This window comes from Hemicordylus capensis, chromosome 6 (genome assembly GCF_027244095.1).
Source record: "Hemicordylus capensis ecotype Gifberg chromosome 6, rHemCap1.1.pri, whole genome shotgun sequence".
Lineage (NCBI taxonomy): Eukaryota > Metazoa > Chordata > Lepidosauria > Squamata > Cordylidae > Hemicordylus > Hemicordylus capensis.
The window spans coordinates 45,523,250-45,544,847 of record NC_069662.1 but is presented as its reverse complement, the minus strand read 5'-3'; the positions used below and the strand labels follow the sequence as shown (position 1 = coordinate 45,544,847).

Here is a 21,598-nt window from a genome sequence, read left to right as displayed (position 1 = left end):
TTTGAAAATGTGTGCATCAGACAGGTTAATGTATCGGGCTACCGTACCGGGACTGGTTGTGGCTTCCTGTTCAGTGTAGACAAAGTGTCAAGCCTCAGTTTTTATAGTTGTGAAATGGCCTTCTGTGGGATGGGAAGTGGGAGTTCATAGGGCTGAATTCACAATGCCTATTACATTACTTGCACCTGAACATGGAAGCGGTTGCCACAAAAATCTTGTGACTGAGGTGGTGTCAGGTGATGAGGAAAGCTCTGTTTGTGATGTTCGAGCTGCATCTTGGTGTTCAGTGTTCTCCTCTGATATGTTAGCTCCTGAGTGACACGTCTGTTTTTAGGAACTTACCTACAGGATGTTTGTACAATGAGGTTTTAGTGAACTGTGGATGTCCACTCTGAATAACAGGAATGTTCTGAAATAAGGCAGATTTCCTAACAATTGTGTGGTCCCTAAAAAGGATGGGGTAGCTCAGCCATGCAAATAAGTCCAAAAACATCCCTGCCCATAATGTTGGCCCATACATGTCTAAGGCAGTAATCTGTGGCATTAAAAAAAAAAGAGGACCAGATTAGGTCATCTCCACATAGTTGCTGGGGGCAGTTTCTTACAGCCCCAGATGACCCTGTACACAGTTGTTACATGCCTGAGGCAGCTTGAAATATCTGAAAGTGCTCCACTGTTTGATAGGCACCACAGTGTTCTCAAACAGCCAAGACAGTAAGCCCCTACAACAGATGACCGAATGAGCTTTCACTCCCTGGGGTGTCCATATCATCTATCTATATATTTAATTCTCTTCGATGTACCCATCGCTAATCCCATGTGTGGCAGCTCTCGCGAGAGTTCGGAGAGCTGCTGAATAGGGATGGGTGGGTGAAAGAAAATGGTGGCAGCCAGATGGTGGAGAATGGCAGCAGCTGGCCAGGAAAATGACTACGGGGGAAAGGCAGCATCGGGTAGGTGGGCCGGCCAGCGGCGCAGATGCTCCAGCTAGTTGTTGTTACATTTATATCCCACTTTTCCTCCAAGGAGCCCAGAATGGCGGTGTACTACATACTTGAGTTTCTCTTTCACAACAACCCTGTGAAGTAGGTTAGGCTGAGAGAGAAGTGACTGGCCCAGAGTCACCCAGCTAGTCTCATGGCTGAATGGGGATTTGAACTCGGGTCTCCCTGGTCCTAGTCCAGCACTCTAACCACTACACCATGCTGGCTTAAGTTAAGTTTTTATAGCTGAAAGTATTTGGTATATGAGTGTGACTGTAATATTGGTGGTTCGGTGTTTTGTGCCTTGGTCATAGTTGTGGGAAAGCAGACTAGGTTTTTTTTTAAAAAAAATGAAGATCTAAAATAAAAAGCTGCTGAGGGAAGTTCCCAACCTAATTTTCATGAAATCAGCCAATAACCTTATAGCTGTATGTTTTGGTATAGCTAATGGCACAGCGGGGAAATGACTTGACTAGCAAGCCAGAGGTTGCTGGTTCAGATCCCTGCTGGTATGTTTCCCAGACTATGGGAAACGCCTATATTGGGCAGCAGCAATATAGGAAGATGCTGAAAGGCATCATCTCATACTGCCTGGGAGATGGCAGTGGTAAACCCCTCCTGTATTCTATCAAAGACAACCACAGGGCTCTGTGGTCGCAGGCACACTTTGCCTTTTATGTAGGCTAGCATCCAATCCGTTATTTCCTCAATTTCCTGTGTTCTTCCTTCTGTTTCAGGCTTTTGTGTCTGAGCTGGCTGCTTAATGGGCTAACTTTGCAGTTTGACTGTCTGGTGGCTGCAAAGAGATCAGGGTATTCATTCCCCTCCCCATTTGCTCCCCCTCACCCATCTGGAGTTTACTTTCAGACAGCTGCCACTTATTTATAATTACTCATAACTTGGATAGAGATCTAGGATGATTATCGGAGGATCCTTCCTTCTCCTGAGGTATTGAGGAACTGTTGCAATCAGAGGCAGGAGGATTGGTGGAGAGGAAATTAATTTTTATGCAGTCGCTCAGTGGCTACATTTTGCTTCATGTTTAGGATGTAGATTAATGCAGCGTATGGGGTGAGAAAGTAGCTTTCTTCCAGGTCAGTGACCCTGGATTTGGTTCAGGGTTTTTACTGCTCCTGGGTCTACTGATATGGCATGGCTTACTTGAGATATATGTACTGATATATCCTGATGTCTTTGGATTATTTGAGGTAATCTTGAGAGAAGGGAATGGAAGTTATATGCCTTGAGATCTTGCCTTGAGATGGAGTGTTGAACTTGGATTCCATCTTCTGGTCTCCTAAATTCCATGTTTCTCACACTAGATAAAGGGCTTCATGGTCCACCCTGATGAAGTATAAAATGATCAGTTCATTAAGAGTGTATGTGTGTTTAACCCTTCACCCAGTTGCTCTTCTGAACAGTCTTGTGAGGGCAGGTTGCTTTTACTCCCATTTTACAGATGGGAAATCTAAGACTGACTCATAGCAACACCCACCCACCCCCATGCATGGGAGTATTTCTGTGTAGCAACGGGAGCAACTTCATTTATTCAACTGCAATAGTGGTGTCTCTTCTCCAGTAATGCTGGCTTGATGATTGTCCAGTCCTCAGTGATTGTACCATCCTATCCTTCCCTTCCCTGGCTGGCAGTGGTGGGGGAAGGGAAGGAAAGAAAGCATGCTGATTCCATTTTCCTAAGTGTAGTTGCTTTCCTATTTCTGTTTCAAATCACTGGATTGATGAAACTGACCATAGCAAATAACAAGTAGCTTTTTAGTATGGTTACTAGCTTTCCTAGCCACCTAGTGGTGCAGCGGGAAAATGACTTGATTAGCAAGCCAGAGGTTGCCAGTTGGAATCCCCGCTGGTATGTTTACCAGACTATGGGAACACACCAGACTATGGGAAACACCTATATCGGGCAGCAGTGATATAAGAAAGATGCTGAAAGGCGTCATCTCATACTGCACGGGAGAAGGCAATGGTAAACCCCTCCTGTATTCTACAAAAGACAACCACAGGGCTCTCTTGTCGCCAGGAGTTGACAACAACTTGATGGCACGCTTTACCTTTACTGGCTTTCCTAAAGGAAGGTTATGGAGGGCCATTGCTGGAAAAGGTAGTGTCTAGTCCGTACTTTTTTTTTTTTTTTAAAGAGCTATAGGGATGCTCATGACCGGAATATATGGATAAGCACCCATCTTGTCAAAAACCATCCTCTGAGCTACTTTGGGTTTGGTTGAGGCAGTGCTACATTACGTTGCATGCATATCCTCCACGTGGCCGTGATACCTGCAGAATAGACCTCAAGAAGGGTTCCTTGGGAAGAGCCCTTTGCTCCATGGGAGAGCACTTGCTTTGGGTGCTGAAGGTTTTGGTTTCAATTCTTGGAATCTCCAGGTAGGGCTGGGGAAGACTGCTCTCTGAAACCCAGGGGTTCCCAACCCATGGACTTCCAGATGTTGCTAAACTATCAATTGTAGCTGGGGTGATGGGAGCTGTAGTTCAGCAGCATCTGGAGAGTACCACAGGTGGGATCCCCTAGTGTAGACCCTGCTGCGCTAGATGGACCAATGGGTCTGATCCTGTATAAAGCAGCTTCATATGTTCATAGTCACACCAGAACGTGTGCACCTTGTGGTTCCACCACAGGTCCTCATTTGAGGGCTTCAGGGTCCCCTCTAACAGGGATTCCCAGATGTTGTCAACTCCATCTCCTAGAATCCCCAAGCAAAAGCCATTGCAGCTGGGGATTCTGGGAGTTGTAGTGAGCAACATCTGGGAAATCCTTTTAGAGGGAACATTTGAAGGCTTGTTCTAGTTCTTTCTGGAGTACTACTTGAACTGCTATAAATAAGCACATGAAGAAGTTTGGCCAAAAGTTATTGCAGGGCAAATGTGTTTCACAGGCCGCAAGGACCATTTTGTACCACTATCTCCAAGTCTCTGAAAAGCTGTTGTGTTGTGTTACACGGCCAGAGTGCATGCTGATGTGGGGTCTGATGAGTACAAACCCCATCCATCCCATCCCCCTTCCCTGAGCTTCCATAGGGCATGTTGTGAAGTGCTTTTCTCTTCACTTTATGGTTAGAGGCAGTGCACCTCCTGATTGTTTAGAACAGGGATTCTCAAACTTGGGTCCTCAGGTGTTATTGGACTTCAACTCCCATAATCCCCAGCCTCAGTGGCCTTTGGTTGGGGATTATGGGAGTTGAAGTCCAATAACACCTGAGGACCCAGGTTTGAGAATCACTGGTTTAGAAGTAGTGGCAATCAGGCCATGGTTGTCATTGTTTAGAAGCAGTGGCAATCGGGCCATGGTTGTGGCATCAAGACTTGCCCGTGAGCTTCTGCAAGAACTCAGCTCACTGCTTCTGGAGACAGTATGCTAACTTAGTTGGATCTTTGCTTTGTTCTAGTGAGGCAATTCTTATGTTCTGTAAGCAGCCTAATCTAGCTGCCTCTCCTGATCCCAATCATGTCTGGAATTGGAGGCCAGAGCTTTCCTAGTAGTGGGTGTGACTACCAGAGAGGCTTAAGTCCCCAGCCTCTCTTCTGAATCAGTGAATGTATAGTGCTTTAGATTAATTAAATACAATGTATTGTTTCATATTTGTTTGAAGTGATGCGACGGGAGGGTCCTTTCCTCTACACCAGTGTCTCCAAATTCCATTTCTGCATGAAGAAGCCACACTTTTACTTTAAACTGAGATCATGTGATTTATGGGTATTGAGTATGGGCAACATGTCTTTTAACCATGCCACTGCAAGAATCCCAACAAAGAGAGTGTGGTTTACAAGTGGCATGATAAGCTTGCAGTTACCATACTGCACCTTTGCCTTTGGGGATTATTTATAATGCTTATTTATAATGGTGATTTTTTATTTTTATTTATAATGGGTTTTTTTTTAAAAAAAACCAAAAAACATTATCATTATCATTTTTATTTATAAAGGTGATTTATAATGGTTTCCCTGTAGTGACTGAAATGAGTAAACCTGCCAGTCGAATAGACTTCTTGGAGTAAAGAATGGAAAGCAGGGGCATACTGATAATCATTTGTTACAAACCACTTTTATTTCAGAACTCCTACTGATTTCAGTGCAACAGATTTCGTAACATCTACCAGTAGTATTTACATCCCCCCACCCCCACAAGCATTCAAAGTCCTTCATATCCACTATCTTTAGTAATGCTCTGAAAGAGAGCCAGTTTAGTTTACAGTAATGTGCCCTCTAGCAGGGATTCCCAGATGTTGTTGACTACAACTCCCATAATCCTCAAGCAAAGTCTGTTGCAGTTGGGGATGCTGGGAGATGTAGTTAGCATCTGTGAATCCCTCTTAAAGGGGACACTGATAACCCCTGCTTACTTTGCAAAGAGTTACCTTTTAACATGACGATTGTCTTTATTTAGCAGAGGGAGAGTAATTGGCCCTATCCACCCCCAGCACAGTACCTCCAGTGACTGTTGCTGGTGTCTATCTTGTGGTTTTTTTTAGATTGTGAGCCCTTAGGGAACAGGGAGCCATCTTATTTATTTATATTTCTCTGTGTAAACCGCCCTGAGCCACTTTAGGAAGGGCAGTATAGAAATCGAATGAATGAATGATAGTGTTGTGATTAGAGTGTTGCACTAGGACTAAGTAGATCTGGGTTCAAATCATCGCTTAGCCATGAATCTCATTGAGTGACTATAGGACAGTTAACAATCTCTCAGCTTAACCAGGGAGAGTGAAGGAATAAAAGAGGGAAGAGAAGCATGTACACGGTCCTGAACTCCTTGATGAAAGGGCAAGATATACATGTAAGCAACTCTCACAACGAACCTGTAAGGTAGGCCAGAACTACTGCATCTGAAATCATTAAAGTCAGGGAGCGTTGTCCTTCTGCTTTCATCTCCAGATGCCCATACTGAGATGCTAACCTTGTCTGAACCCTAAAATGTTAAACCTCCACACTTGATTTCTGAGCATATAGGAAGGAGGTGGAGAGGATGTTAGAAGGGCATTCCATGTTCTGTACATGGCATAGCTAGGTAAACACAGTCCTCTAGTGCTCACACAGCCAGCTTGTTTATCCCTGCTCTGCCGGAATTCACGCTCTAATTATTTTCAATTATGGTTCAGTTGGATGATGAGGTGCCAAAGGGGGGGTCCCCCTATGGAGAGTGTGCGTGTGTGTAGCGGGCTGGATAGCCAAGCAGACTGGAGAATCGTCATGGCGCCACTCCCCATCATGTACGTGCCATTCGGCTCGTAGTCTGGAAAGGGGGTGGGATTCGCTGGCTTGTTAAAATGGCAACTGGGTTGAAAAGGACAGAATGTTCTCCTGGCGGCAAAGGGGATCATAACCGCTTTGGTGTGGCCTGAGAATTGCATAACATTATCCTCTAAGAACAGCGTAATGGGATTTGATGTCATCTCCGATAGTCTCCTGCTAACCTACTTCCTGCATATCAGACAGTGGCTGGAAATAGATAGGCTTAGCTCTGCATGGCAACAAACAGCATCTGCTAATCTGGTCGCAAGTCAAGCCATTTTATTTATGTTGATGTAAACTGCTTTGGGAACTTCGGTTGAAAAGTGGTATATAAATATTTGTCGTTCATGGCCTTGATCACCAAGGAGGGCATGAAAAAGGGAGGCAAGCAGAAAGCCTGGCTTTGATCCAGGTATGGAACCCAGAAATTTTGGCTCTCTTGTGTCTGCTTTTTTCTAACACTAACACTTCACCTGGAAAGCATGTTCCAAAAATCTTCAGTAGTCTCTGTGGAACAGTTGCAGGGCAGAGGCCCACACATAGTTCAAGTCACAGCTGTTTCTGGTTTGATGACTTATTTTGGCTCAACAGACAGGAATAGAAGAGTTTTCTTCTCACTACAAATTATTTTGAGCAAAATGAACAACCAACAAAACAAACATTTATATACTGCTCTTCAACCAAAGTTTCCAAAGCAGTTGGGAAAAACCAGATACAACTGCATTCAACGTACTCCAGTGGTCAGAGCAATATGGCCTAGATGGCAGTGTTCCCTAAAATGCTTATTGTACCCTACCACATATGACCTTGGGTGTCCTTTTCTCTCTCTCTTTTTCTTTTCTCTTTTTAAAAAAAACCTCAGTTTTATGCATACTTGAACGTGAAGTTCACATTCTGCAAATCTTTGGGGAAAGGGTTGATCCAGGATCTGGAAGGCTGCGATGTGAACACTTGTTGAAGTATTCAGATTATCAGTTGAGTACACCAGAATCCATCAGGAAAATATCTATTTTTGTTCTTTGACAAGTGTACAAAAGAGTTGTGGGAATTACTCCTGCACCTCACTAAATATCGCTCTTCTCTCCATCCTGCTGCAAAGATCATAAGCCAACCTGATTCTTCATTAAAGAGCCCTGGGCATGAAGCTGGGGGTGGGGAGAGAAAGAGAAGCAGATTTGATTAGAACTGACGCTGCCCTTGGAGACAGGCTAAATAGGGCAAGGCTGGCTGCATGGAGTAGCTTGTTTGGGCACTGGGGATGTCTCTTTCAATCCCATCTTGAACGAATAGTATTTTTCTCTTGCTTGCTTTCCTGTTTGAAATGAGTTGCCCCCTCTTCTCCATCTTTCTCTAGCGTCAGAATGGAGCATTACCCCTACCAGGAAACAAATTTAGTAAAATGTGATTTGCACTTTCAGTTTGACCCAGAAACTAAAATGGGACACTTTCACACACAACGTTATGTTAAAAACACTTTGTACCTTTCCCCATTCTGTGAACGTTGTTATTGTGGAACGAAGGAATGCAGAAGATAATGTTTTTTCCCATTGAATGCGCATTCGGGCATCATCTTATTTATTAGAATTATGATGCTTTTCAACAAAGACGTTCTCAGAGCAGTTTTCATGGTAGCAGAAGGAGAAGATGGTCCCACTCCCTTGTCTCAGATAGACTCACACAGTATAAAAGACACAAGGGAGACACTAACAGCAGCCATTAGGAGGGATGCTGTCCTGGGATGAATAGGGACAATTGCCGTCCCCCTGCGAAATATGAGAGAGCCACTAAGTGCCAATGGAGGTGACGAACACGGAAAATGCAAAAATTGACTTCAGCATTTTATGAACCCCCTCCCCTTGGCTTTTTTGACATGGGAATATTGGGTTTAGATCCCAATTAGATAGACCAAGGACACTGAGAGACCTTCAGCAAATAGTCTGTGTTGTCTAAAAAACCAATTTGTTTTCAGTGACTTGGGCTTTCATATGTCAGCTGTCTACCACTGGAGATGACCTTGGCAATGGTACTGGGTACATGTGCCAAGATGCTGTTGGAGGATAGACCAAGGACACTTGTGCATAACTAGTCAATTGCTTATTACATTCATATGATGAACTTGGGACAAATTCTTACCCAGTATCTTTTGAGTATCTAATGACAACTGATGCAGCAACCAGCCTCAGAATTGACAATGAAGACATTGAAGTGGTGGAGAGCTTCTGCCTTTTAGGGTTGACTGTCAACACTAAAGGATCCAGCAGTCAAGAAATACGCCACAGACTAGCACTTGGTAGGGTTGCAATGAAGGCCTTGGAAAGGATATTAGATGCTGTGATGTGTCTATACCTACAAAGATTAGAATCATTCCGACGATGGTTTTTCCCGTGACACTCTATGGATGTGAAAGCTGGACTTTGAAGCAGCAAGATAGAAAAAGCATTGACACTTTTGAACTTTGGTGCTGGAGAAAACTTTTGAGGATGCCATGGAGATCATAGAACAAATCAATCCAGAATTTTCACTCGAGGCACAAATGACCAGGCTCAAACTATCATACTCTGGACACATTACGCGAAGATCCAGCTCCCTTGAGAAGTCCATAATGCTGGGGAAAGTTGAAGGAAAGAGAAGAAGAGGACAGCCAGCATCAAGGTGAATGGACTCTGTTCCGACAGCAATGAATGCACCGCTGAGAGACCTTAAAGGCCAAGTTGAAGACAGATCATCCTGGAGAGAATCTATCTATGTGGTTGATAAGAGTCAGCACTGACTTGACAGCACTTAAGCATTAAATCAATCCTTTGAGAATCCATTGGTGTGCTGGAATAGGCTAAAGGTTCATTACCGGTTGTTGTGTGTATTCTGTGCAAAAGCAGAAAAATCACAGAACTCACTGGCCATAGAATTCAGCATTCTGAACATTTCAGTTTTAATTATTTAAGCAAACAGATTTCTAGTACTTAGGATTACAAATATGTTCTAAATTGTGTGGAAAGTGCCTAGTGATCTATGCAGTTTGTACACGCACTGCAGGATTTCCACTGTTCCTTGCCATGACTAGCTGAAGCAGAACAAATTAAGCAAGGGAAGGGAATGCATGCAAATGTATTTAATTCATATAGTTTATATGAGTCACAGAACTCGGGCTTTCTTTTGGTTAGCTTGACAAAAAATTGTGACACTTAAGTACAGGGAACACAGCCCTGAGTTGCTCCTCTTAATTCGTGTAAGTGCTGTAAATTCTTTCTCTCTTTCCCATAGTGCTCTGTTCTGAGCGGGTTGGCAGGATCACCAAGACCTACCATGATATAGATGCAGTCACCAGCCTTCTGGAAGAGGTATCCTTCCTCTGCTTATATTTGTAATGTATTGAGTGCAAGTGCAGGCAAACCTCATTAGTCATGGGGGTTCCATTCCTCACTTACTACCATGAGTAATGAAGCTGTGAGTAATGAGGCATTATGCCTATGGGAAATGGGGGGTTAGGTTCCAGAATGGACAAAATAAGCTAAATCATGGAGGGGGGCGGGCGGTGGGAGCAGAAAAAGTGAAAATCATGGAAATTCTTTACTATACCATGCTCCGTGGGGTCTACAGGTGCACAGGAATGCCCCGATTCTGTGAAATGCCCCCCCCCCAACCATAAAAAATCACAGGAAAAAATCCTTTAAAAGAAATAAATAAATGAGCCACAACATGGCTCTACTTTATGAAATGGTGGCCTGAAGTGACCTCCGCAGTCACTTCTGGCCCTCTAAGAACTGCAGATACATGGATTTTAACCTTTTTGTATCCACGGATAATGAAAATACATGTCAATTAGACACCCACGGATATAGAGTGTGTATAATGAGGTTTGACTGTATTGGGCCAAGGCATAAATGCAGTGTTAGTTCAGGCAGCTGAAGAGGAGGTCTTTGGGACTCTTTACTATTTAATGGGAAGACTCAGTGAGCATGGGCTGAAGGGGTATGAATGAGATTGAGTGGTGGATGTTGCAGAATGAAGAGCAAGTTTCAGTAAGTGGTTGAAAGTTGAGCCAGTAGGGGGTTTGAGTGGTAGGGAGCAAATCTCTCATGATGGCCCGTGTCTTCCCCATCCCCATAGAAGGAGCATGACTTGGAGTTGGCGGCCCGCATTGGGCAATCGCTACTGAAGCAGAACCGGAGCCTGTCGGAACGCAATGAACTCCTGGAAGAACAACTTGAACTGGCAAAGGAAGAGGTGAGGAAACCCTTTCCTAGATCAAGGCTTCTGCATACCTGAAAGGTGACCTTAAAGAGGTTAGGAATTCAATCTGCCACTGCCAAGGGAAGAAACAAAATTGGTTTGAGTTGAGTATCTTGAGAACTTTCTGGCAGGCAGTGAGGGTGTTAGAGCAGTGTTCCCTCTAACAGAGATGCACAGATGTTGTTGACTACAGCTCCCATAATTCCCAGCCAAAGGCCACTGCAGCTGGGGATGCTGGGAGTTGTGGTGAACAACATCTAGAAATCCCTGTTAGAGGGAACAGTGTGGTAGAGTATTGGAATAGGGCTGAATGGTAGGATCTCCATCATCATTGGAAGTGATCAAGTGGGGAAGCTTGTATGGATATTTGGTTGGATTAACTTAGGCTGGTCCAATCCATGAGGCTAGAAGAGTGGCTGGGTGATCTTTTAAGGTAGCTTGGAGCTCAGTATCCAAGGTATCCAGTAACTGAGAGTGAAATGAGTGTGGATGTGGTACAGAATTCCTACTATTAGCAGAAGGGTGGACTTCATGACAATGCAGTCACTCTTCAGTCAAACTAGCATTTCTTCCACCCTTTCAACACCATTCCACATTACTTTCCATCTCATATTGAGGACCAAACCAGACAGGATGGTAGCAGATCTGTTTGTTTGTTTGATTGTCTCCCCCAATCACTTATAAAGCGGCTGGTGAGGAGTCTAATTTTTAAAGCAAAGAGGGTTACCCTGCCCTTTCACTCCCAGCTCCTGTTCCCCAACCTTGTCTTGCCCGGTTTATGCCTCCACCCCAAGTATATTTTTTTCCTGACTTCCTTTGACCTTAATTTGCATCAGGCTTCAGCTCTAGAAAAGGTAGACTTAGGATCAAATTAGAGATTACTTTAAGCATGTGACTCCAACTCGTGTGCTTGCTTTTTATTCAATAAATAGTCAGATTTTCCAGGGCAAACAAGAGCCAAAGGGATAGCGGGAGCAGATTGGGGCTTCCTAGCAAAATGGAACCATGTTGTAGGGGGAGGGGTTTAACCTTCTACCCTGTTATGGTCCTGATGTAGATAAAGCTCCCGCTATCCCTTTGGCTCTTGTTTGCCCTGGAAAAGGCTCCCATAGATGTCAAGCAGGCACATTAATCCCAATCATGTGCTTAAAATGTCTAGTTTGACCCTGAGCATCCAAACCTTATGTTCAATGCATGTCTTTCCTCATCCACAGACTCTCAAGGTACAAATAATAAAATAATTCAAATAATCAAATAACAGGCAATAGAACAGTGTCACAACACACTAAAACATAATGCAATGAAACAGGAAAACATTCAAAATCTCCTCTTCAAATTGGCAGCCATTGGAAATTTGATCCATCTCAAAAGCCAAAATTTGAGCCAATTCACTTTAAAACATTCGGAGTTAGCAGGAATGAAAACATCAGCTGAGTTGAAAAACTAACACCTGAGCACTTAAAATCCTTTGAACCCTGCACTTAAAATGGAAGCATCTTTTTAATGATACCTTAATGATACCCTTTTGCCTCTTCTCCCTCAAGATAGCTCAGTTGCGCCATGAGATTTCCATGAGGGACGATCTACTGCACCTCTACACCAACAGTACAGAGGAGAGTGAGCCTGCCTCTGCCACTTCCACTCCGTGAGTATCTAGGAAGGGTGGTGGGGAATGGGAATAAGATTACTTGGTCTGCAAAAATTGATCATGTAGTTAGGCACTTGGGTCGGCCTCCTGCCGTTGCTGACTGCCCACCCCATGCAGCAGGGTCTTTGTAGGAAGATGGGAAACAAACCTCCTAAGAGTCTCCTTCAGAAATTTTACAGTTCGTGTAGCAAGGAGATGCTTTGCTTCTCCTAGCTACCAAAGCCAGTACCAAAGTCAGTGGGTTTGTGCTCCCTTGGAAGAACGTGGTGGTGGTGGAAGTAGTAGTAAACAATTTTTAGCCACCCCATAACAAATTGTTCTCTGGGCAGCTTACAACACATTAAAACACGAGATTAAAACGCACAACACATTAAATCATAAGACCAAAAAAGATGGGGGAAAGAAAATACAAAATACAATACAAAACAATTTAAAAGGCATTTTTAAAAAGCAAAATCACATCAAAACTTAAAAAGTCTGAGTGAACAAAAAGGTCTTCATCTGGCGCCTAAAAGAATAAAGTGATGAAGCCAGGCAAACCTCACTGGGGAGGCTATTCCATAAACGGGGTGCAACCACCAAAAAGGCCCTCTCCCTGGTAGCCACCCACCTCACCTCATTAGGCAGGAGCACCTGGAAGAGGGCCTCCAAAGAAGATCTTAAGGTTGGGGTTGGGACATATGGAGCAATGCGCTCTCTCAGGTAACCCAGCCCCAAGCCATTTAGGGCTTTAAAGGTTAACACTAGCACTTTGAACTGGGCCCAGAAACGGACTGGGAGCCAGATACACAGCACCAAGTCCAGAAGCACTTCCAAGCTGTCCATCCCAGTAGCTGGCTGCTGATTTGGCTTGTCTGAGGATAGGTTTTGGAGGAGGAAAGTGGTCATGCAAAAATGACAACTGTGGACCTTCAATCTTTTGTATGTCTGGAACTCAGGTAGGAGGTCACTTTAAACTCTGGGCAGGGAGCAATTACTTCCTCTGGAGTATGTTAATGAAACTGCCTCGGGTGATTGGCCTGCGCCCCCTAGTTCGGGCGAATGTGGGGAATTTAGCTCAAAAGGGGAGATAGTTCCAATCAGCCTTAACTTGTGAAAGCGTATGAATTCAAGAAAATTGGCTTGAGAGAGAGGTTTGAATTAAATCAAAAAGGAGTTTATTAAAAATAAAATCAGATTAAATTACTATGTGGCGCTAGTTTGAAGGCACGTACAAATAGGCTAAGTAAAAGACTATTGTAAGACACATTTAGCTTCAAGTTCCAAATTATGTGTAAATTCCCAGGCGAGCTAGAGAGGTACTTTAAGATAGAGGGGCAAGGTTTCAGAAATAAGCAAAAGGGATAGGCTCAGCCCTGAAGAAGCTGGGCAAGAGGCTATATCACCTGTCCTGAAGAGGGAAACACCAAGGTGGTCTGCTGGAGTTTCTTGTTGCAGCCTGCCTGGGGTCCAGAGTGAGAGACACAAGGGAACACTGAGATGTTTCGCAGTGGGAGTCCCAGGTGTAATAATACATGAGGAAGCACACTGGGTCATGGAATTAGGGATACTTATATCCCAAAACGTGCCTTGAGGGCACTTGTCTTTTGTCCTGCTCTGCTGAACAGGGGAGCCCAGACAACCTTCTTTTAAAAAATGTATTGTGTCTTAGTCCTTCCTAGGTAGGAATGTGTGTGAATCGCCTATGGCATTCAAGGCTGATTGTGAGGACAATTGGAGTGTGCAGGTGCGTTTAAAGAATATCCTGTGCTGGGAAGGGCTTCCCAATAATTCTTTCAAGAGTTTCGATGGGCACCTCTTCAAAGTTACATCATTAACTCATCCCTATTGTAATGGAGGCAACATATAAGAAACTTGTCTTACTACCTGGCCTGATGGCCAGGTATTGTATTAAGGTATTAAGAGGGGAGTTTAGAATTCATTCCAAGGCTGAAATGATCTTAGATGCCAGACGCAGTAGCTAGTCCTGGGAGTCTGCTTAGCTGGGCACCCCTCATAGAGAGAGTGAATCTAAACCACTTTCCAATTTGTGGGGCCTTTAGTCAAATCTAGGGGCGACCAGTCCACTGCCAGATAAGCTACTTGTCCCCATGTATAAGATAGACTGGGAGCTCACATTGCGGTGCAGCTCCTGAGCATAGCATAAGTGCAATCTCCAAGCCTGGAGATGCAGTTGCAACAAGGGAGGCTTCTGGGAGTGGGCAGAATAAGCTCAGCTGGTAGCAAGTAAATTATGAGAACAGACAGCTCTGGGTTGGACAAAGTGCCTGGCAAGTGTGTGCATATCTCTTTGCTTGGCTCTCAAAGCTGTACCATGCCACTTGCCATTTTGACCCTAGTAACTAGTCTTTCTGTGTCAGTCTTCAGATGTGGGGGAGGAGTCACCACAACATTAAAATTATCTGATCCAGTGCAAGTTTGTACAGCCTGGAATGTGTACTCCAACATGTGCATGAGACGAACCAAATGCCTGGGTCTAGCAGCAATTTGGTGGGCTCTGCTCAGCAGTGGGGCTCCCTGCTGGTGCAGAAACTGTAGCAAACGCCTGACCAGGCACTTTCCAATTTAGCTACTCAACAGCAGCAAAATGCTTCCGTTCAGGCAAATCACATTCAAAACGTAAATCGCAAAGTGCCCAGCAGGGGGAGCAGTCCAGCGAAAACTAACAACCTGAAAAAACAGCAACTTAATTTCGCCCGATATATGACGTTATAGCACTATATCACAGCATTTAAATTCAAAACGAGGCATTGGAAATACAAACTGCACCCTGCTGTCAGCGTAAGGACTGTAGTGTCACAACACAAGAAGTGAAGCTTTTAATTAGATATTGTTTTAATTGTGTTTTAATAGTTTTAACATTTTGAATTTTAATTGTTGAAATGTTTTAATCTTTTTATTGGTTGTTTTTATTGTTTTTTTGTAAACTGCCCAGAGAACTTGCATTTTGGGCAATATAAAAATGTGTTAAATAAATAAGTGTGGAAGCACACTTCAGAGATTCGTCGTGACCCCATTGCAGGGCATAATCTGGAAAGTGCCCATGATGCCCATTGATGTGTGGGCCTGTTTTATCACATCTGCTGCCTTTTCTCCCAAGGAGATCAGAACAGTTATCCCTTTTTCTTCACAGCAGCCTTGTGATGTGCATTAACTCCTGCTGACTTGGCAAAGAGGCACCTTTTAACGTGGTGATTCTCTATTTAGCCGGGGGAGAGTAACTGAGCCTATCCACCCCCAGCACAGTATGTCCAGTGACTGTTGCTGGTGATGTTTCTTTTTAGATTGTGAGCCCTTTGGGGACAGGGAGCCATCTTATTTATTTATTATTTCTCTGTGTAAACTGCCCTGAGACATTTATGGAAGGGCGGTATAGAAATCGAATTAATAAGAAGAGAAAGAGGAGATACAGAGACTGGCCTAGGGTCACTCAGTGGACTTCACGGCCGAGTGGAGATTTGAACTAGGATCCTGCTGATTCCAGTTCAGCACACAAGCTAGAACACTCTTCTCCTCCCTTCATCTGTGTTGAGTGCTGCAGCATAGACCCTCTAATATGAGTTCCTCTGAATAGATGCAAGGTGACTCTCTCCACTTAGGAACTGTGGCCAACCCATATATATCTGGGATTTGGGGTAAAACAGAAGTGTATGGTGTTTTGTTTTGTTTTAAAAACCCACCTAGATCAGAAGCTGGCATGGCTTCCAGGTAGAACTGTTCCCCAGCACCTCTGCCTTCACCAGTGAAGCACCCATTCCTGGGACCAAGCAGTCTAACTGCCTTCCCATCGCCACCTTCTTTGCTGCACTCCTCTCATGGTCTTCTCTTTCCCCAACAGGCTGCGAAGGAATGACTCCGCCCTCTCTCTGCATCAGTGTTTTCAGTTTGATGCCTTGCAGCAGAAGCTGAAAGGCCTGGAGGAGGAGAACCAGAAGCTGCGCACAGAGGTGAGGTGGTGTTTGTAGTATGTGTTGTAGTGGATGTGCTAGGGGTGGGAGGCATGCAGAGGCTTTGGAGTGTGGTGATGGTGGAGTAGGTGAAATCATGAGCTTCTCCAGGCAGCAGGCTTTGCCACAGGTTTACTGAGAGGCTTTACTGAGAGTTTGAAGCTGCCCCAAAAAACCAACGCAAAAAATGGATTTTTTTAACCCTGGATATAAATCGGGCTACCCTCTAACTCATAAACCAAATTGTGTGTGAAGTGCTCCCCGGGGTAAATTTGGCTGTTACGTTAACACATACCTTCCATTCCAGAGGAGATATGATGTAAACTAAAAGCCAGGTGTGAAAAACTTCCAGCAGAGTAGATTGGTCAAGGTGTATCCCGGCAGCAGGATATAATAGGGCAAGGGGAGACAGTTGTCTGAGGGCCCACTGCCTTGGGGGTCCCCCAGAGGCAAGTCGCATGACTGACTCCCCCAGCCACACACCTGCCCAGGCTTCCTTCAGTTGTATTCATCCTCCGAAACTGATGTGAGTGTTAAGACCTGGAGCTACCAGAACAGCATGTCTTTCTCTAGTACCATTAAATTACTTGCATCATCCACAATTTACAAAACCTTTTTAAAAATAATTTAGGATGCTGTTCTATTGTGGCACATAAGAGTGTGTGTGTGTGTGTGTGTGTGTGTGTGTGTGTGTGTGTGTGTGACTCTGCTTTTTTTTACCACTATTCAGCCTCATTTAAGATTTCTTTGGTTCGAGGAGGGGGGTGCATTTTAAAATCTTGTCTCTGGGCCCACTCCAACCTTGCTACACCCCTGCCCTGCAGAGTTTTAGCCTTTCCACAATAGTCTTGTGAGACTTTGAAGACAGATAATAGTGCATTATTAAGTCCATACATGGATGGAGAAATGTGTGTATGTGAGACACAAAGATTTCGTACTGTTATGAGTCTGGCTGTCTGGAGTAGTATGGATGGACCTATCGGTATGATTTTGCCTGGCAAATCTGATCAGGACTCTTTAAGGGCTGGATGTTCCTTGATGGTTCTAGCCTTTAGAATGCAGTACATGTCGGCATTCAGGAGAGTGACAAACCTAGCTTGAAGGAGCTCATGCAGTTTGAATTTGAATTTGATGGAGCTGTGAACTGGAGGAAGGTGAAACATCTTTGAGTGCAATTGCTTTCTTTGGGAGTCTGATGGAGGATACAGAGTTGTACTGTCTGCTGAAGAAACTCTCCCAACATGAAACTGCTGGGAGAGGTAATCCAGGGATTTAGACTGAGTTGTCAGTAATATGCAGATGACACTCAGCTCTATCTCTCCTTGTCACCTGATCCTAGGGAGGCAGTGGATGTCCTGAGTCGGGTGCAGATTTGGCTAACAAACTGAGATTGAATCTGGGCGAGATGTAGGTGCTGTTGGTCAGTAGGGGACCTGATTGGGATAAGCTGACTCGATTGGTTCTGGATGGTGTTGCACTCCCCTTGAAAGAGCAAGTGAACAGCTTGGGGGTATTGTTGGACCCAGCTCTGCTTCTGGAAGCTCAGGTGAAGGCAGTTGCCCTGGGTGCCTTTGCACAGCTTTGGTTAACGTGCCAGCGATGTCTGTTTCTCAAGAAGGCAGAACTGGCCACAGTTCAGTCATGTCATGGCTGGATTAGTGTAATGTGCTCTATGTGGGGTGGCCCTTGAAGAATATTCAGAAACTGCAGCTCATGCAAAATGCAGCAGCTAGGATTTTTTCCAGAGCTGTCCGCTGGGATCATACTATACCCATTTTGAAAGAGCTACATTGGCTGCCAACTTGTTTCCAGGTCCGATTCAAGGTGCCCTGGATATCCGAGGGAGCACCTGCTCCCAAGGGTTTCTGCCCGCTTGACAATGTCGTCTTAGGGGACTCAGCTCCATGCGCTGACAATGAGGGAGGTTCGGCTGTCATGCACGCAGGACAGCAGGGCCTTCTCAGTCATTGCCTCAAGACTGCCTCAAGACTTAGAACCAGTTGCCGGGGAGTAATTGCAGGAGCAGGGTGGATTTGATTTAAATCACGATTTAAACCACTAGCAGGGTGGATAAAAATAAAAAAAATCCGATTTAAATCAAAAAAATCAGATTTTTTTTATTTAAATCGGATTTTTTTGATTTTTATCCACCCTGCTAGTGATTTAAATCGTGATTTAAATCAAATCCACCCTGGGCAGGAGAGAGGGCACGCCCTCAACTCCTGCCTGTGGCTTCCAGCAGCATCTGGTGGGCCACTGTGAGAAACAGGATGCTGGACTAGATGGGCCTTGAGCCTGATCCAGCAGGGCTGTTCTTATGTTCTTATGTTCTTAAGACTGCTCTCCCGGCGGGCATCCACTCCTCAGTCTCCATCACAGTTTTTTGAAAGCAAGTGAAATCTTGGCTTTTTATCCAGGCATATGAGTGTTTTTGTTGCTGCTGCTCTGTAGCTTATGGTCTTATTGTGTATGTTTTTAAAAACTTTTAATTTCGATTTATATTTTTATATTAAAATTTAACATTTTTATTGTGTTAAATGTTTTGTAAACTGCCTTGAGATTGTTTTAATTAAAGGTGGTATAAAAATCTTAACAATAAATAAATACCAGTGCCATCAGCGCATATTGACAGACTAGATTGTCAGTTCCTTGGAGGCAAGGGCTTGTCTTTCATTTTTTCCTTGCTCGCTTCTGCTCTAAAGCACTGTGTACAATGATGTACACAGAGGAGAGCTGGTCTTGTGGTAGCAAGCATGACTTGTCCCCTTAGCTAAGCAGAGTCCACCCTGGTTGCATATGAATGGGAGACTTGATGCATGAGCACTGTAAGATATTCCCCTCGGAATGGAGCCGCTCTGGGAAGAGCAGAAGGTTTCAAGTTCCCTCTCTGGCTTCTTCAAGATAGGGCTGAGAGAGATTCCTGTCTGCAACCTTGGAGAAGCCGCTGTCAGTCTGTTAAGGCAATACTGAGCTAGATAAACTACTGGTCTGACTCAGTATATGGCAGCTTCCTATGTTCCTATGATAGCACTTCATAATTATACAGTCGTTTGCAAAAGCCTTAATATAGGTTACAGTATGTCTGTGAACTTGCGGGCTTTTATCTCAATTTTCCAAGGATTGTGGCTTTAATTTTAAAAAGGTTCTGAAGGCAGCTGCTTCATGAATAACGAAATTTATACATGGAATTCAGGATAGGAAATGGCATTAATGTTTAGATAATCACACACACACACACACGTGTCACACCAGAGTATCGGCTTCTAGGATGCACATACACACAAGTCTTGGAATGACTTCAAGTAGAAATCTGGGCATGTGTGTGAAGCAGCCCTTAAGAACAGGGAATACTGGGAGCTAGTTGTGGAACTCAGAGAATGCAAGTGTCGGTTCATTCCATTCTGAAAGCACTCCATGATCTACATAAGAACAGCAAGAGCTGAGGGTGTGCCCTCTCTCCTACTGCTGGTGTCTCCCCTGAAACTGGTATTTAGAGGCATCTAGCCTCTGAGGCTTGAGGTGGCCCTTAGCCCTCAGACCAGTAGCCATTGATAGACCTGGCGCTTTCCAGATTAGACCCTGCAACGGGGTCACGGCGAATCTCTGAAGTGTGCTTCCACACTTTCTGTGTTGTTACACCGCAGTCTCTATGCTGACATCAGGGTGCTGTTCATATTTCCAGTGCCTTGTTTCGAATTTAATCGCTGAAATATAGTGCTATGATGTCGTATATCTGGCATTAAAAAGTTGCTGGTTTGGGTGGGGGGGTAGTTTTTTGCTAGACTGCTCCCCCTGCTGGGCGCTTTGCTATTTACGTTTTGAATGGGATTTGTCTGAACGGAAGCATTTTGCCGCTGTTGAGTGGCTAATCTGGAAAGCACCCCTGTCCTCCATGAGTTTGTCTAAGCCCCTCTTAAAGCCATCCAGCCTGTATGCTGTCACCACATCTTGTGGCAGAGAATTCCATAGGTTAATTATGTGTTGTGGGAAGAAGTACCTCCTTTTGTTGGTCCTAAATTTCTTGGCAATCGGTTTCATGGGATGACCCCTGGTTCTAATGCTATGAGGGAGGGAGAAAAATTCTCTATCAACTTTCTCCACAACATTAGTGATTTTTATAGACCTCTAGAGCAGGGTTGGCCAACAGGTGGCCTGTGAAACAGATTTTCCCCTCAAAGATTTACCTGGCCCCTGGTCACCTTGCCAAATTTCTTATTAAAGTATGGGTAAATCTCCTCCAAGTTTCACTGATAAGAAAAAACTGTGTTTGAAAGTTGTGAATCAGATTCCTTTATTCAGTGCAGTACCTCTTGAGTTCATTATGCTGTAGCTGTGCCCAAGGGTAGAGACACCATGACTGTAAAATCCTTGCAGCTACCTGACTTCAGAAAACCATCAGAAGGTCAGTTTGCATGGCCAGATACAGTTTTGGCCCTAGAAACTCTGGGCTCTGTAGAGTAGCCCTAGAGAATTTTGAAGTTGGTCATCCCTAGTTGACAAGCAATCTAGATTCTAGGCTGTTCTGTGTGTCCCAATTACTGCTAAGTTTTCACAACTTCCTGAAACAATATACCAATAAACCCTAATGGCATATGTCTTTGTGTTTGCCCTAGGTCACAAGCATCGCCACAGAAACGTGTCAATACGAAGAACAGGAGCAGAAGCTGATGATTGACTGTGTGGAGCAGTTTTGTAAGTCCCAGTTGTGGGGGAAATGGTGGAAGAGTTTGGGGAGTTTTGCAGTCACAGATCTCTAAACTGAGTTGAGTGCTTGAGAAATATGGGGTGGGGAATCCGTAAGTTTTGAAAAAGGGGCAGGATATGAAGTGTGGTAAGCCTAGGGTTACCAACAGTCCTCTTATTAGCAGGGACGTCCCTTATTTAAGCCCCAAATTGTCTGTCCCTTACAGGATACCATTTGTCCCTTATTTTCTTATCTCCCCCCCCCCCGCAAATAATTTTTATTGATTTTGACAATATTCTTCACAACAAATAAACAAATACAGACTTCCCACTCACACCTCTTCGTGAATCATCAACTATAACATTTACCTTTGCTATAATAATAATTCAAAACATAAATTTAAACCTTACAAACACAATTTTAATCTACCCAACCTGCTATTATTACTAAATTTCAAACTCTGCTGTAAAATCCATAGTAGGAAAATAGTTCTTTAGATACAACAAGAATGGTTTCCAATCTTCTTTAAAGCATTCTAAATTTTGATCTCTTATCAATACTGTAAGTTTTGCCATCTCCGCGTATTCCAAAATTTTTATCAGCCAATCTTCTTTTGAAGGGAGTTCATTGCTCTTCCATTTCTGTGCATATATTATTCTGGCAGCCGTAGAAGCGTACATTAAAAATGTTAAATCAGTTGCAGAAAATACTCCTTGTGTTATTCCCAGCAGGAAGGATTCTGGCTTCTTAGGAAATGTCACTTTAAATATTTTCTTTAACTCATTATATATCATATCCCAATAGGCCTTAGCCTTCCTACAAGTCCACCACATATGGAAAAAGG

The 21,598-nt window shown here is 44.0% G+C and overlaps 1 protein-coding gene across 4 annotated transcripts in view; it reads left to right on the top strand.

Moving 5' to 3' along the window:
• Nucleotides 1-21,598, top strand: part of LOC128331645 (trafficking kinesin-binding protein 1-like) — a 45,703-nt gene that overhangs the window by 7,539 nt on the left and 16,566 nt on the right. For 3 of the 4 annotated variants that reach the window (XM_053265281.1, XM_053265279.1, XM_053265283.1), the window contains exons 2-6: nt 9,507-9,583; nt 10,353-10,469; nt 12,020-12,120; nt 15,962-16,070; nt 20,684-20,762. In XM_053265281.1, coding sequence (XP_053121256.1) covers nt 9,507-9,583; nt 10,353-10,469; nt 12,020-12,120; nt 15,962-16,070; nt 20,684-20,762 — 483 coding nt within the window. Of the gene's footprint in view, nt 1-7,107; nt 7,220-9,506; nt 9,584-10,352; nt 10,470-12,019; nt 12,121-15,961; nt 16,071-20,683; nt 20,763-21,598 lie in introns of all 4 variants that reach the window. The other variant, XM_053265282.1, reaches the window with a different exon arrangement.